Source organism: Dryobates pubescens, chromosome Z (assembly GCF_014839835.1).
Source record: "Dryobates pubescens isolate bDryPub1 chromosome Z, bDryPub1.pri, whole genome shotgun sequence".
Classification (NCBI taxonomy): domain Eukaryota; kingdom Metazoa; phylum Chordata; class Aves; order Piciformes; family Picidae; genus Dryobates; species Dryobates pubescens.
Genome location: NC_071657.1, coordinates 101,455,213 through 101,468,199, shown reverse-complemented (window position 1 = coordinate 101,468,199; position 12,987 = coordinate 101,455,213). Strand labels below are relative to the sequence as shown.

Genomic DNA, 12,987 nt, shown 5'->3' with positions numbered 1-12,987 from the left:
TCACCACCACCACACTTCTCACAAGCCACCGCCCTGGAGGAGGCTCCACTGTGCCCGGCATCGTGCGCTGCGGAGTTGCTTGGGGGCAGGAGAGGGGAGCCCGGGCTTCCTACTGCCAGGATCATCCGCCTCATTACCCCCAGGACCCCTCCCAAGCCTCCTTTCCTCTTCCTCCGCCCCACCCTCTCCCGCCTCGGTGCCCCTCAGAGCGCGACAACTACCCGCATGCCGGCCCAGCCCTGCGCGCCCCCGGAGCCGCGGGACGCATGCGCGGTGGCGTCGCGCGGTGGCTCCTGCAGGGACGCGGCTGCCGCTGCCGCCCAAGGCCGGGGTTGGGGCCGTCGCCGCAACGTGTTGCACGCCGTAGTCTCGCATGTGTCGTGCTCATACCGGCTGTTCGCGGCCCGTGCCGCTCCTGGTCGCCCTGCTGCGGCGGCAGCTCCCAGCTCAGCAGGCTCCAGCTGTTCGCTCTAAAATTTTAAAGGACCTCTGCGTTCCCGCAATTCATTCCGGTGCTGCTCTCGCCACCTCCCCACGACTGCTGCAAGCCCCTTCTTGAATTGCTCTGTACGTTACTGCTGCTTGGTGCAGGCGGGCATTTGGGTACTAAGCGCCAGCCACCCGCTGTAATAAGAAGCATCAACACATCATTCGCCTCCGGCTCCGAATCTGGAGCGATTGTATTACTTCTGGAAGTGCAAGAATCCTCTGCCGGCCTCGGTCCAGTGTAAGTTTATTTGCGGCTTCCGCTGTTATTTACAAGTCACCGGGTTTGTTCTCCATTCCCTGGGAACCGAAGTTGCCAGGTAAATGCCCTCTTGTTTGTCTGCAGCACTTTAAGAGCGGCAGCTACAACCTGTCTTGTTGCATGGCTGCTTCACCGCTATTGTACAGCATTAATCGTGAAGCGGGGGCAGCGTTTAATTGCATAGCTGTCACCGGGCAGCTCTCGTCGTTGCCCGCCTCTCGTGACAGTTCTCTGCGCTGCTGAGGGGAGGGGGAGGCTGCCTTGTACTGCACAGCTCCCGCTGCACTGCTCCTGGGGTTGCGGCTGCCCGGCTGCAGCGTTACTCCGGCTCGTTTGCATCGCTGTCCCCAGGGCTACAGGGGTGGGCAAGGGAGCTGTCCGGTGGGCCCGGTGGGAGGCCGGGGGTAGCGGCAGGCTCCGCAGGGGCAGTGTCTTGCCAGCCCAAACATGGAGTCGCTGCGGCAGAGGTGCCCGGCCACGGCCCCGTCGTTACCACTGTCGGTGTTGTCCCCGCAGGCCGGGCGGGCGCTGCCCGCAGCCAGCCCGCTGCAGCGCGCCGCCCGCCCCCGGGGAGGCCCGGCGGCGTGAGGCCGCCCGCCGCCGCCGCTTATGCAACACATCATCGATAACCACCCCGATATGGCCACCGCGCTGCTGGCGGGCGAGAAGCTGAAGGAGCTCATCCTGCCGGGGCAGCAGGATGACAAGGCGGGCGCGCTGGCGGCTCTGCTGCTCCAGCTGAAGCTGGAGCTGCCCTTCGACCGGGTGGTCACCATCGGCACCGTCCTCATCCCTATCCTCCTCGTCACCCTCGTCTTCACCAAGAACTTCGCCGGTAAGGGTCGTGGGGTGCCCGCAGCGGGCGGGGTGAGGCGGGCGGGGCCGGCGGGCTGCGGGGGCAGTTGCCACTTCGCGCCTCAGCGGGCAAGGGCGGGAGCGTCGCGGCAGTAGCCGCTCCCTGACGGCTGCCAGTGCTGAGGGCACCAGCTGCTGGTCCCGTGACGCGGGAGGGGACCCCAGCCGCCGCTGCTCATCGAGGGGCCCTGAGTCGCTGGCATGGAGAAGTGTCCACAGCCCTGCAGCTGCCGAGAGCTAGTGTGGGCAACACGGGCTGCAGTTTTATGCTTGAGGTGGATCCTGGGCAGGTGCTGAGCTAGACCCTGGTGACTTAAAGCATTTGTTCTGATGCTGGTGTAGGTGTACACAACATGAGTGTTTAACTGGCCTGCTAGGAAGAGGCAGATGCTCTCAGGGAAACTGATACAATATATGGAGACACAAGCACACTGTGCTTCACCATATTGTGATAGTGGAAATCACTGTTGTCTGTTCCCATTGAAAGCTACATCTTGCATGCAGCCATTAACAGTTTTGAAGGCCTGGTCTGATTGCCTATCGCCACCCATGCTGAATCCTTCCAACCTAGGAAGGTCAAGTTTTGATGAGCCTTGAAAATTACCAATCCAGTAAATTTAGGACACATTTTGGGCCATTAGTGCATATGTAAATATTGTTTCACTTTCTGAAGTATGGGCTTGATGATAGCAGCTGCCAGTGCATGGCTGCTTTTAAGGTCCCCTGCAGCCCCATTGAAATTACTAGTGCTTTAATACACAGCGCTGACCAGGGGGTCCTGCTTGTGAGGTTAGTGGAAATTGGCTGTATTCAATCAGTCTAAACATACAAGAATCAGACTCTTCCTTTTGCACACTGCTTTGCGATTGACTTCCAACACTTACGTATCCTTAATACTCGTTTTTGTTGTGAGATAAATTGCCTAGAATAACAACTGCTTGCAAATGGCACCTTGAGATTTTTCTTAATTGTTGAAACCTTGTCGATATACTCTGTTTTTAAGAGTACCGTTATACACTTCAAGATCTTCAGGCACAGTTAATGTTGAGAGCCTAATTTTTTGGATAGTCATCTGAAGAAATCTCAGAGACCATACTTTCAGGGCATGCTGAGCTTGCTAAACCATTGAAAGCTCTTTCAATGGCTTAAAAGCAGGATTCAAGGTCACCTTTGGTGGTCCTCTAGAATACAAAATTTTGGGGATCCCTTCCTCTGGTGTATAGAGAAGTGAACTAACAAAAAGGCAATCCTATAGAAACTCACAAGAGTGCACACCTACATGTATGCTCACGAGACTGCATGCCTGCATTTCTTCATGCTGTTTGAGATGCATGGGTTTGAGCCTCGCCATTGTCTAAACATAAGCTTTAGTGCAGGAAAGGTCATGCCCCTTCATGTGTGTTCCTTTGTGTTTTATAAGTTTCCTAGCAAAAGCCCTTTGATAACTGCTTGTGCAGACAGCAGTAACTTGTTCTACGTGAACAAATCCTCCCAAGACTGCATATTACAGAGGAAGCCTCAATTCTGAGAGACTTGGATGAGACCAATGGATTTCCCTTTGTAAGTGTAAACTGTGGTCCACGTAAGAATGTGGAACAGAGCGGAGTGTACTGAACTTCTCCATTTAAGTTTATTTTATGCCACGGGAAGCTATTCTCCATGATGATGGTTGTGTTCCAGGTTCATTTTTCAGAATTACCAAAAGCAGTATCATTTGTGTATGCTCGTTTGATCTAGTAAGATAGAAGGCAGTACCCTGTTCTGTCATGCGGGGACACAACATACAAGGCAACACAGAAAACATCCCTATGTCTGTGAAAAAACAGGAGAAATCAAGCATCTGTCGTGTGATGTGTGTTTTTTTCAGACAGTCTGGAGGAAAAAAACATAAAAGGAAATATAGTACAAATGCTCTAAGGGTATGATGGAGCTAAATAGATTCCCTTTTTAAGTTGTGTTGAAGAGCTCAGGATTAGTGGATTCAGTTCAAAACTCCTCTATTAACTTCAGTCTGAGGGAAATCAGGTATTACTGTTACCAAAACCAATGTGTACCTAAGTCAAGCTTATCCAGAGACACTGAGAATGGGTATACCAGCAGTTCATCTGGATACATTCTTATTCCTGATCCTACAGTTTGTGTTGTGTTTCACTCTTGCACTGCTATTGATATTTAAAAAAACAAAACACAAAAACTCTTGTCTTTGTTTGGTTGATTTGGATACTGCTCCCTGTGTGCAATTTAATTAATAGGTGATGATAAAATTAAATAAGGTTCCTGCTGCTCCTTCAGCTGTGAATATCATGGTACCTTCCCAAACGTTGCTTTGGCCCCTTGTGTGCATCAGTTACTGCTTCAGAATAGGAAATAAAACCCAATGCTTTTCATTATATCTGTTAATGGCATCCAGTGCAAGCCATGGAAAGCTACCATTATGTCACTCAACTGACAACAACCCCCTTTTCTGGGGTCTATACCATCTTACTTAATCAGTGTTGGTAACACTTTTGAAACAGTGGTGTGTGCACTTGAGATATAAAAGTCAAAAAGGTCAAAAAGCAGTGATTTCTCACAAAAATGTTGCTCTGGATTGGAAGAAGCTGTATGATTAGTGCATTGAGGGGATAAAAGCCTTTGTACTTCTCTGATACACCTTCGAGTTTGTGTTTAATCAAGCATAGCTTAAAGCATAGTCAAGAGCAACTGTACAGTCTGTGCAACAAGTGTAGGGAGAACTGCTTCATGGCTGAGCAGCATGGGCATCCTGCTCTGGGAGTCTGCAGAAGGCACCTGGGCATCACAGAATTCCCTGGGGCTGGAGGCTGTGGTGAAGCATGTATGAAAGCAGAGTTCAGCCCCACAACAGAGGACAAAGAAAGACTGTGTTGTTTAGTTAAAAGATTAACAATCTTAAAAAGCATTGTGTCCATTGTATAGCAGATTGTATACTGTAGTTCGCCTGTGGGTGGAAACCAAGTTAATAAATTAATAATATTGTGCTAGTGTCATGGGCAAAGTTGTTCTTTAGGTAAATGCATTTGCAATTTCATGTAAGTGATTTGTTTGTCCTCGTATTGGAGTGTTCTGCTATTTACATTGCTTTTGAGAAATTAAATTGCAGATTTTTGTCTTAGAAGCATAAAAGACTACTCTGCTGATTTTCTGAAGCAATCACAATCCAGTTGAACTTAATGTGTTACTAAAGGCTTTAAATTAAATTTAAATTAGGTATTGAGCTTCTAATACTTGTATCTTAGAATGGTAGAATGGTGTGGGAGGAAAGGGACTTTTGAAGATCAGCCAGTTGTAACACCCCTGTCATACGAAGGGATAACTTTGATTAGTTCAGGTCACTCAAAGCCCTGTCCAGCCTGGCCTTGAACACTTCCAGTGAAGGGGCATGCACAACCTTTCTAGGCAACATATTCCAGTGTCTCGCCACCCTTCTTGTAAAGGACTTCTTCCTTACTTTTGATCTAAATGTGCCCTTTTAAACTGAAAGGTTTAAAACCATTGTCTTTTGTCCTGTCCCTGCAGGTCCTGGTAAAAAGTCTCTGCCTTTCCTACAGGCCCCCTTTATATGTTGAAAAGCCATAACAAGGTCTCCCCAGAGCTTTCTCTTTGCCAGGCTGATCAGTCCCATCTCTCTCATCCTTTCATGGCCCTCCTCTGGACTTACTGTAGCAGATCTTTCTTTTACCAGATCTTGACTACTGTAGCAGATCTTTCTTTTACCAGATCTTGACTACTGTAGCAGATCTTTCTTTTACCAGATCTTGACTGTTGATTTCAGTGGAGACAGAACTTCACTCTGATGGCTGAAGTAAGATACAATTCTTGCACTGGCCCCTCTCTGAAGAAAGGCATGCAGCCTTTCTTTGCATTTCCTAAATTTTCTTTCATAAAAAAAAAGATAGTTACTTTAGCTAATCTTTAACATCACAGTTTCCACACCTTCCAATTCTCCTTTAGTGTTCTTGAAGCAAACCAGTGTGATTCCAGAAAGGACACTCCTAAAAAGTTAAGAAAAATAAATCCATGTGCTGTATTTATACTGGGTGTAAGATCATCATAAAGCTTTTTAGGAGCAATAGTCAGCTACCCCACAAAAGGAAAGCCTACAGGAGTACCCACTCTTCATATAAAACTAGGAAGTTCTGTATTTAGAGGCCACTGTAAGTGTACCTTTAAGATAATAAGGAAACATTTGGAGATATGTTTCTCTTACTCAGTGGATGGAACAGTAATTGGTTTTCTAGAATCACAGGACTCAGTCTTGGTGAAGGTGCCTAAAGAAGGCAGCATAGGCTAAAGGAAATCTTTCCTATATAAGTGTTCTTGTTGAGAATAATAATGTGAGCAGTTCATAGTCCCAAGGGGACTTAGGTACACTCTGGTTTTGTTTGGAATCTAGACAAAAAGGGATTTGTTCTTTAATATACCACCATTACATTTTCACTGCCTTTCTAAAATGCACAGAACACTGAGTATTGTTAGACTGCAATGTTTGTTACCACTTCAAAGTGATTCTGTTTGGTGTGTCATGTGGTTTTCATCCTTTCCTCAGCCCTCCCTGTTTTATCATGGAGCTAGTACACATAGACCACAACCATAAGCATGATGCTGATGAGTATTTAATACTGGTCTCCACCAGCAAATGCTGTATTCTGTCCTCCTTGAATGGTAACAATGCAGCTGGCAGCGAGTGGCAGCCTGTTGTAGTGAAACATCTCGTATCATTTGCTGAACTTCCAAGACACTGCTCTACAGTCCAGTAGACAAGGAGATACTGGGCTGTAATGATGTGTTGCTTAGTTTGTTGTTTAATGTTTTCTACTAAGTTATTGAAATATTACAGTTCAATGTTGTAGTGTGTTCAGAAGTAATGGTAACTTTGGGAGTTTCTTTGTGTTGAGCAATCAGAGAGTGGGGGCCCCAAAAGGGAATATCTTGCTGTTTCTGTCAAGTGTTATCTTCATGATACTGAAATATTTTGGTTTCCAAACTTTCAAAAGCTTTAGGACTGATGTGGTCAACCTCAGGGATTGCTAAGTCATATCCCTCTTGCACAGTGCCTCTTGCTTTCTATTCACAGTGAATTATTTGTGTATTGCAGTCATGTTTGCTTTTCCCACAGAAGATGTTAAATAACAATACTTTACTAAAACAAGATAAAACAGTCATCCAGATGATTTTTATATTTTATTCAAAAGCAAAGCTTTGGCATTGGTTTTCTTGCTGGATTTATAAACAGTGCCTACAAAATAACCAGAAAGTTGCTCATGAGTACTGTTATTTCTATGTCTCTTAGCAGTTGCGTAGCTCAGCCCTCTACCACCCTTTTGCTAGAAAATTCTCATGAGGAAGTAATGGAAAGAGACAGTAAGTTAAATGACTGAAGGGTCAGTTCAAGTTTTTATGTTTTCTGATTTGTAATCATCTGGCACAAGCAATGCTTATTTCACAGTGTAGTACAGTCTGTGTGTGTGAGTTCAATGTCTTTATATGCATTTCATCCTAGAGTATCTTTGAAATAATGTTTTGAAAGGTTCCCTATGATGAGATGGAGTTTTACTTTCAATTTCTGGTGAAACTTCTAATTTAATTTACTGCTTCAAGTTGTGGGCAGCATATTTATATATGCTTACTTACATGACTTATCTATTAGATGGCTTCTGAGCATCTTTTTCCATTTTTTTCTCCTCAACTGTACTTAAAACTGCATGAAGCAAGAAAATGAAGGTGACATTTTTCCAAGTGATAATTGTTAGTGCTAAGAGTACAGGGCTAGGGTTTTTTCTGTACCCAATGGCGCCAGTGCAGAAATTGGTTCTGAGGTAGTATTAGTATTAGATAAGAATTTAAAGATTGTACCAGTTGTGCTTAAGTGCTTTATAATCATGTATTATTGAAAAGAACCAAAATAGTACAAGCAACCACAGGCTGGCTGCAGTTCATCTGCTGACTGTTTACACTGCTGATGAAATTTTTCCCAAAGGGTAAGAGTAATTAATACACACAAACACAAAGTATGCACAAGATACGTGAGCTGGCTTTCTACAAGTTTGGGTCATTTAAAGGTTTGCAGTTACACAGCTGAATGCTGAATAGAAAGGTAATCTTGAGGAAATGCATGAGCCTCACATGTAATCATTCCACTGCAGTTCCTAGCAGATACAGATATATTTTTGTCATTAATTCCATTTCTAAAGCTTCATTGACACACAATTTCATATTAAATTTAATTATCCTGTTTTCGCTGTTAGATCCTTCATCTTCCCAAGCATCACATGTGTGAGGAGGTCCAAAACATGGATGAGATTTAGCTTAGTACATGCTTTTAGATAACTTCAAAAAATGGAACAGATGGTCAAAAATATTTTCATTTAAGAACTACTTCACTCATCTTAGTCAAGAAGCTTTGTGAATGAGTAAGAGGTCAAGACTGTTTTTCAAAGCTATGCTGGAGGGTTTTTTCCTCCTTAAACTGGATAGAAAATAAGCATTCATGTTGCAGAATAAATCTAAGCTTGTCCTGTTTCTCAGAACTGTAAAACTCTTTGGGAAGAAACCAAGTTCTTGGTTTCTGTGAGCATTACAAATGAATGCAGTGGGTGCCTCCTTAGGTATACACATTTGATTGCAAAGCTGGATAATTTTGCAGCAGACTGGCATGATTCTTACAGAGATTCCCTTTGTTTTCCATGATACAGGATTTATTCTAAGAAAAACACTGAAATTGGTGCAGATGTTTCCATCATCAGGGATTTTGCCCCAGGCGTGTATTACATTCTTGCATTTGAACTGGAAAATACAGGGGTTTGTTATGATAGCAAGGTTTGGGAACCAGTTTGCTTTTCTTCACTGGCATCATGCCTGTCATGCACATTTTAAGTACCAGAGCAGCGATGCACCCAGGTGCTGAGATGCGTGGTACATTTTTTGCAGCTTAGGAACTCAGTGACTATTTTGGGAACATGTTAGTTATACGCTGAAGTAATCATCTGAGCATTTTGAGACTGAGTGGCTTTATTTTCTATGGGATCCATGACCTGTTGAGGAGAGCAGGAGCCCTCCACACTGAACTGTCAGAGCCCCTGGGAGCCTTTTGGGGACTGATTCTCCCAGCTCTCTCATGATGGAACAGAATAGTTCTGATACTTACAAAAAACCACCAAAAACCAAAACCCAAAACCAAACAAAAACCACCACAATATCTCTATACCTGGAGGAACCAGTTTTCCAAAAAGCAGTAGAACAGCCATCTCTGCCTCCAAAATAGTGTTAGTAAAATAACATCATTACCTAATAAGCTAACTATTGGTGGCTTTGGGTTTTTTTAATACAAAATTTTCTGTGCACTGTGTTAATGCCAAAAGGTGCTTAATACAAGACTTCTTTTGGGTTTTTTTGGTGGTGGTGTTTGTTTGTTTGTTTTGGGGGGGGGTGTTATTTGTAATCATTAAATAACAGTAGTGCAGTAGAAAAAAATTGCTGTTGCCTGGTGTTTCCTGTGTTTTGTATTTTGCTCTTGACCCTTGAATTAGGAAGCCAACTTTGTCTAAACATCATCAGTTCCACTGGATTTTCATAACTCATTTCACTTTGGTGTTTACATTTTCTTGCAGTTTGCTTTAGTTACTGCTCTGGCCACACTATCATAGTGTCTGAGTGCTTGTGTAGTTGCTTCAGGGTTCCACCTCTAGAGGGGAACTGTTGAGTTGCCCAAAAATGTTTTTTTGATCTTTGAAAAACATTAAAACACTTACTTTCACACACATTACTACTTCTATGCAGATGATGTCTATATCACGAAAATTCCACTCACCTCCTTATGTAAAGGCTGCATTTGAAATTAGTATTATTCTTATCTCTTATGTGGGATTGTCTGCATGGCTGGAATTAATTTATTATATTTCGATGAATACATGTTTTTGAATTCAGACCTAACCTTCCCTCGAATCTTAACAGAATACAAAACAACATTATAATACATAAACATACCTCTGTGTACAAGTACAAGCATTGCAATTCCTTCCAGGTGTTTTCTGTTTTGTCAGAGTTCTCTTGACCACAAGGAGAAATGCTCCTAATGATGTTTTAACAGTGCAGTCACTACGAAAGAAGCTCTCTTTCCAATCGTGTTACCACCATACTGCATGGCCATCATATGGTGGATAGTAGCTCATGATTGAAGAAACATTCCTCTGTATGGGCAGCCTAAGGGATTTCCTTTAGGTGTTTCCTCACGTTCCCTATAACAGCTGCTATTTCTGAATAACCTCCTCCAGCAGACTTCAACATATCAACCAAGTAGGAGTAGGTATTTTCGTCCCCTGAATAACCTGGGCAGGCAATACAAGTCTTTAAAGCCCCATTGCTGGTAAGTGAACTTGAGCCTACAAGCTAATGTTAGAAGAGCCAGTGTTTATTACATACAGAGAATATAGTTCTGTAAATTTATATACACACTAGGCAAGTGCATTACTAATTTAGTGATTCTGCAGATCCAGAATATATGCAGTTCAAGCAGCAGTCGTGCAAGGAAAATGACCCAGTTTGTAAATACGGGGACACCTGCTGCTGCCCTCACATTGCAGTTATGCCTGTGGGGAACCTATTACCTATCAGTCTTGGAAAATGCTTATCTGCATCTCATGTATTATAATTAGTCTTTGTAGAGTATGGGCCAGTAAAACTTACTAGCAGCAGTGGTTTCCTGTTTTATTTCTTTAGGGGCTTTCTTTTCAAGATTTTTTTCTTAAACAGGACAAGTGGTTTCAGAGAGTGGGAAAAAAAGGCTATACCTTACCTTGTTGATCATGGAGAAATTTGTACCTTAGGAAGACTTCATGGGCATGGAACCTATATTCAGATATGGAAAGAATATTCCTTAAGAAAGGTAAAGGTATTGTCTTTTTGTTTTGATAATTAGCTTGCTATGTTAAGGCTTAGTTCGATGAATGCTTTCCTATTATAAATAAACTGAGAGAGTTAAATAGGTCTGTATGACTGCAGTTGATGGACAAAAGTAATTTCAGGAATCCATCCTCATGCTGTACTACTTTCTAGCCTTTAAATAGCCTTTAAGTGGACTATTTGAAATAAAACAGTTAAATTAAATGTTGTATTTTTTTTCCTTTGGCTGTGAATTAATTTGGGCATTAGCCAGCATGTGTTATAATCGCATTCCTAGAGGGTTCCATATTCCTTGTGGACTGTGTGGCTGAGGTGGAAACCCTCTGTACTGGTTAGATAGTGTTATACTTCCTTAGACTACATTTTCAACCTTAGTAACATGAATTGTTTTTGTGCTTTTTTTCCAGGGAGAAGAGGATCCAGGACATTTCTTCTTTTCAGTTTAAAAATCACTGAAAAACAACTAAATAAATTATTCCTGTTTCTCAAAATAAAGAGTTTCCTACCTGCTTTCTTGTGCAGTCCTGTTACTATCCAAGATGAGTGAGGCATGTGTGTCTGATTGCTTACACATATGTGACACAATGTAAGGAGGGAACTATGCATATCAAATACTGGCAATTACTGCTGAATTCAGGGAGTTTCTCATCTTGGCTGTTGGAAACTTGTGTTCTGGCATTTGATGGGCAAGGAGATTTAGAGATCCCACCTAAACACTGAGTTTCTTCTTAGAGTCAGGTGAAGACTGTTAAAAGGAGTACTTCAGAGAACTTGACTGGCGTGACAGCTTTTCTGCATAGGTGGGGTGGGCACCAGCTTGAGGATGACTTAGAGGCTCTCTTCAAGAGGGCAGAAAGCCAGTTGTGCTAGGAAGCACTAGGCCCAGGTTGAGTCTGTAGTACATCTAATTCAGTGAGTATACTTACAGGTATACTTACCTGATACTTAGGTCTCCAGCACAAGGATTTAAGCACTTGTCCAGGAACTGGAAGATCCAGCCTGTTCGGCAGCACCTCATCACCGCTTCTGCTGCCTTTACCCAATGGTAGGGCCATAGCAGTCATGCTGAATGTTTTCTTCCAGATCTTTGAGGAATTTTTTTGCACAAGGGACATACTTACCTTTGTCTTCATGTAGCAAGCACAAGAATTTTCTGGTTGTTTTGTTTGTTTGTTTCATTTTTGAATGATACTTTCTGAAAACTGGGTTCCTTTTTTTTCTGTCTGCCATTGCAGAATTATGCTATTCCTTCTGCGTTGCTGAATTATTGCACCGGAATGCTGAAATTGTGCAATTCAGTTGGAAGATTGATGAGGTGTGATTTCTTTTTCCAGAGTAAATTCTAAAAGCTGGAAGTCCCAGGAGATATACAGATATTATTATTATGATTATTATCATTATTTTGCTTTAGGCAAATGCTTTTTATGTCATTGGGAATACAGTAGGTGTGAAAAGTTACTTGCCTTTCTTTTAGGGGTATATACTATTACTAGTATTTTCCTTTCTTGCTTTCTAATATCTAACAAAAATCATTGTAGATGTGTTGTCCATATTTATTTCCATAAGTTTTGCTCATAATATTTTAAAAGCCTGAAAGTGACCTCCTCTTCAGAGAGTTGCACATGCCAAATTTTATGCACTGTGAATAGTCCCATTGGCTTCAAAGGAACTGCCCAACTCATGAAGACACTTAGGAGCTGGGCTAATTTTCTGCAGTGTTGAATACTAAGACATCATCATTGTTATCTTTATTTTGAAGGGGCAAGTGAATGTTTGTGTTGGATGCAATTCACTGATTTTTTTCCCAGGAAGATTTGTGAAAACCAGATACCGCTAAAAGGAACTGGCTGACACTGGATTTGGTATAGGAGGAGTGGGAGTCTCTATCTGTAGGAAGCCTACAAGCCTTACTAATGGGCAGCAGACTCAGTAGCTCCTGTATTTCATACTTTGCCTTCACTCCTTCTTTCCATACTATTTAGGTTAATTTTTTTTCAAGATATTTTTGAGCACGGCCTCTTCCTTTATCCCTCTCCCTACCTTGGCTATCACAACCATGTACTGTCCTTTGTTTTCCTAATGTATGCCCTTTGTACCACAATACTTACAGCAAGTCATTTTTCTCCATTCAAGCAGTACTTAAACTGATGGGATAAGATGGTACAGAACAGAGTGTGGGGAAAAACTTAGCTGTCAAGGAATTTTAATTTCTCAAGTGACATACCCAATCAGTTCTATTACACAACTAATCCTATGTTGATTATTCCATCTTTGCATGTCCAAAAAAATTGAGATGTTTCTTACCCATGAGACTAATTTTGTGGACTTCCAGAAGCTGCTTAGGTGCAGAGTGAGCAGGATAAAATGTATTTCTGTATAGCTGTTGAAAAATTCTGGTGTAGTGGTCTTGTGATGAGCTAATAGTATTGAAGAAAGAAAAGCTATGCTTCCTAGTATTCATATTT

General features: G+C 42.8%; 1 protein-coding gene across 4 annotated transcripts; it reads left to right on the top strand.

Moving 5' to 3' along the window:
* The first annotated feature begins 281 nt into the window (after positions 1 to 281).
* Positions 282 to 11,112, top strand: PANX2 (pannexin 2). Of its 4 annotated transcripts, none has more exons than XR_008463113.1 (4): positions 282 to 806; positions 1,265 to 1,583; positions 10,373 to 10,505; positions 10,930 to 11,105. XR_008463113.1 is itself a non-coding variant. In XM_054178866.1 (4 exons), the coding sequence occupies exons 2-4, from the start codon at positions 1,358 to 1,360 to the stop codon at positions 10,966 to 10,968; spliced, it is 330 nt and encodes a 109-aa protein (XP_054034841.1). In that variant the 5' UTR covers positions 282 to 727; positions 1,265 to 1,357; the 3' UTR covers positions 10,969 to 11,112. The 4 variants fall into 4 exon arrangements, 2 of the variants coding, with proteins under 2 accessions (XP_054034841.1, XP_054034840.1); XR_008463114.1 differs by having other exon boundaries at positions 10,373 to 10,511; XM_054178866.1 differs by having other exon boundaries at positions 282 to 727; positions 10,447 to 10,511; positions 10,930 to 11,112.
* Positions 11,113 to 12,987: the final 1,875 nt, after the last annotated feature.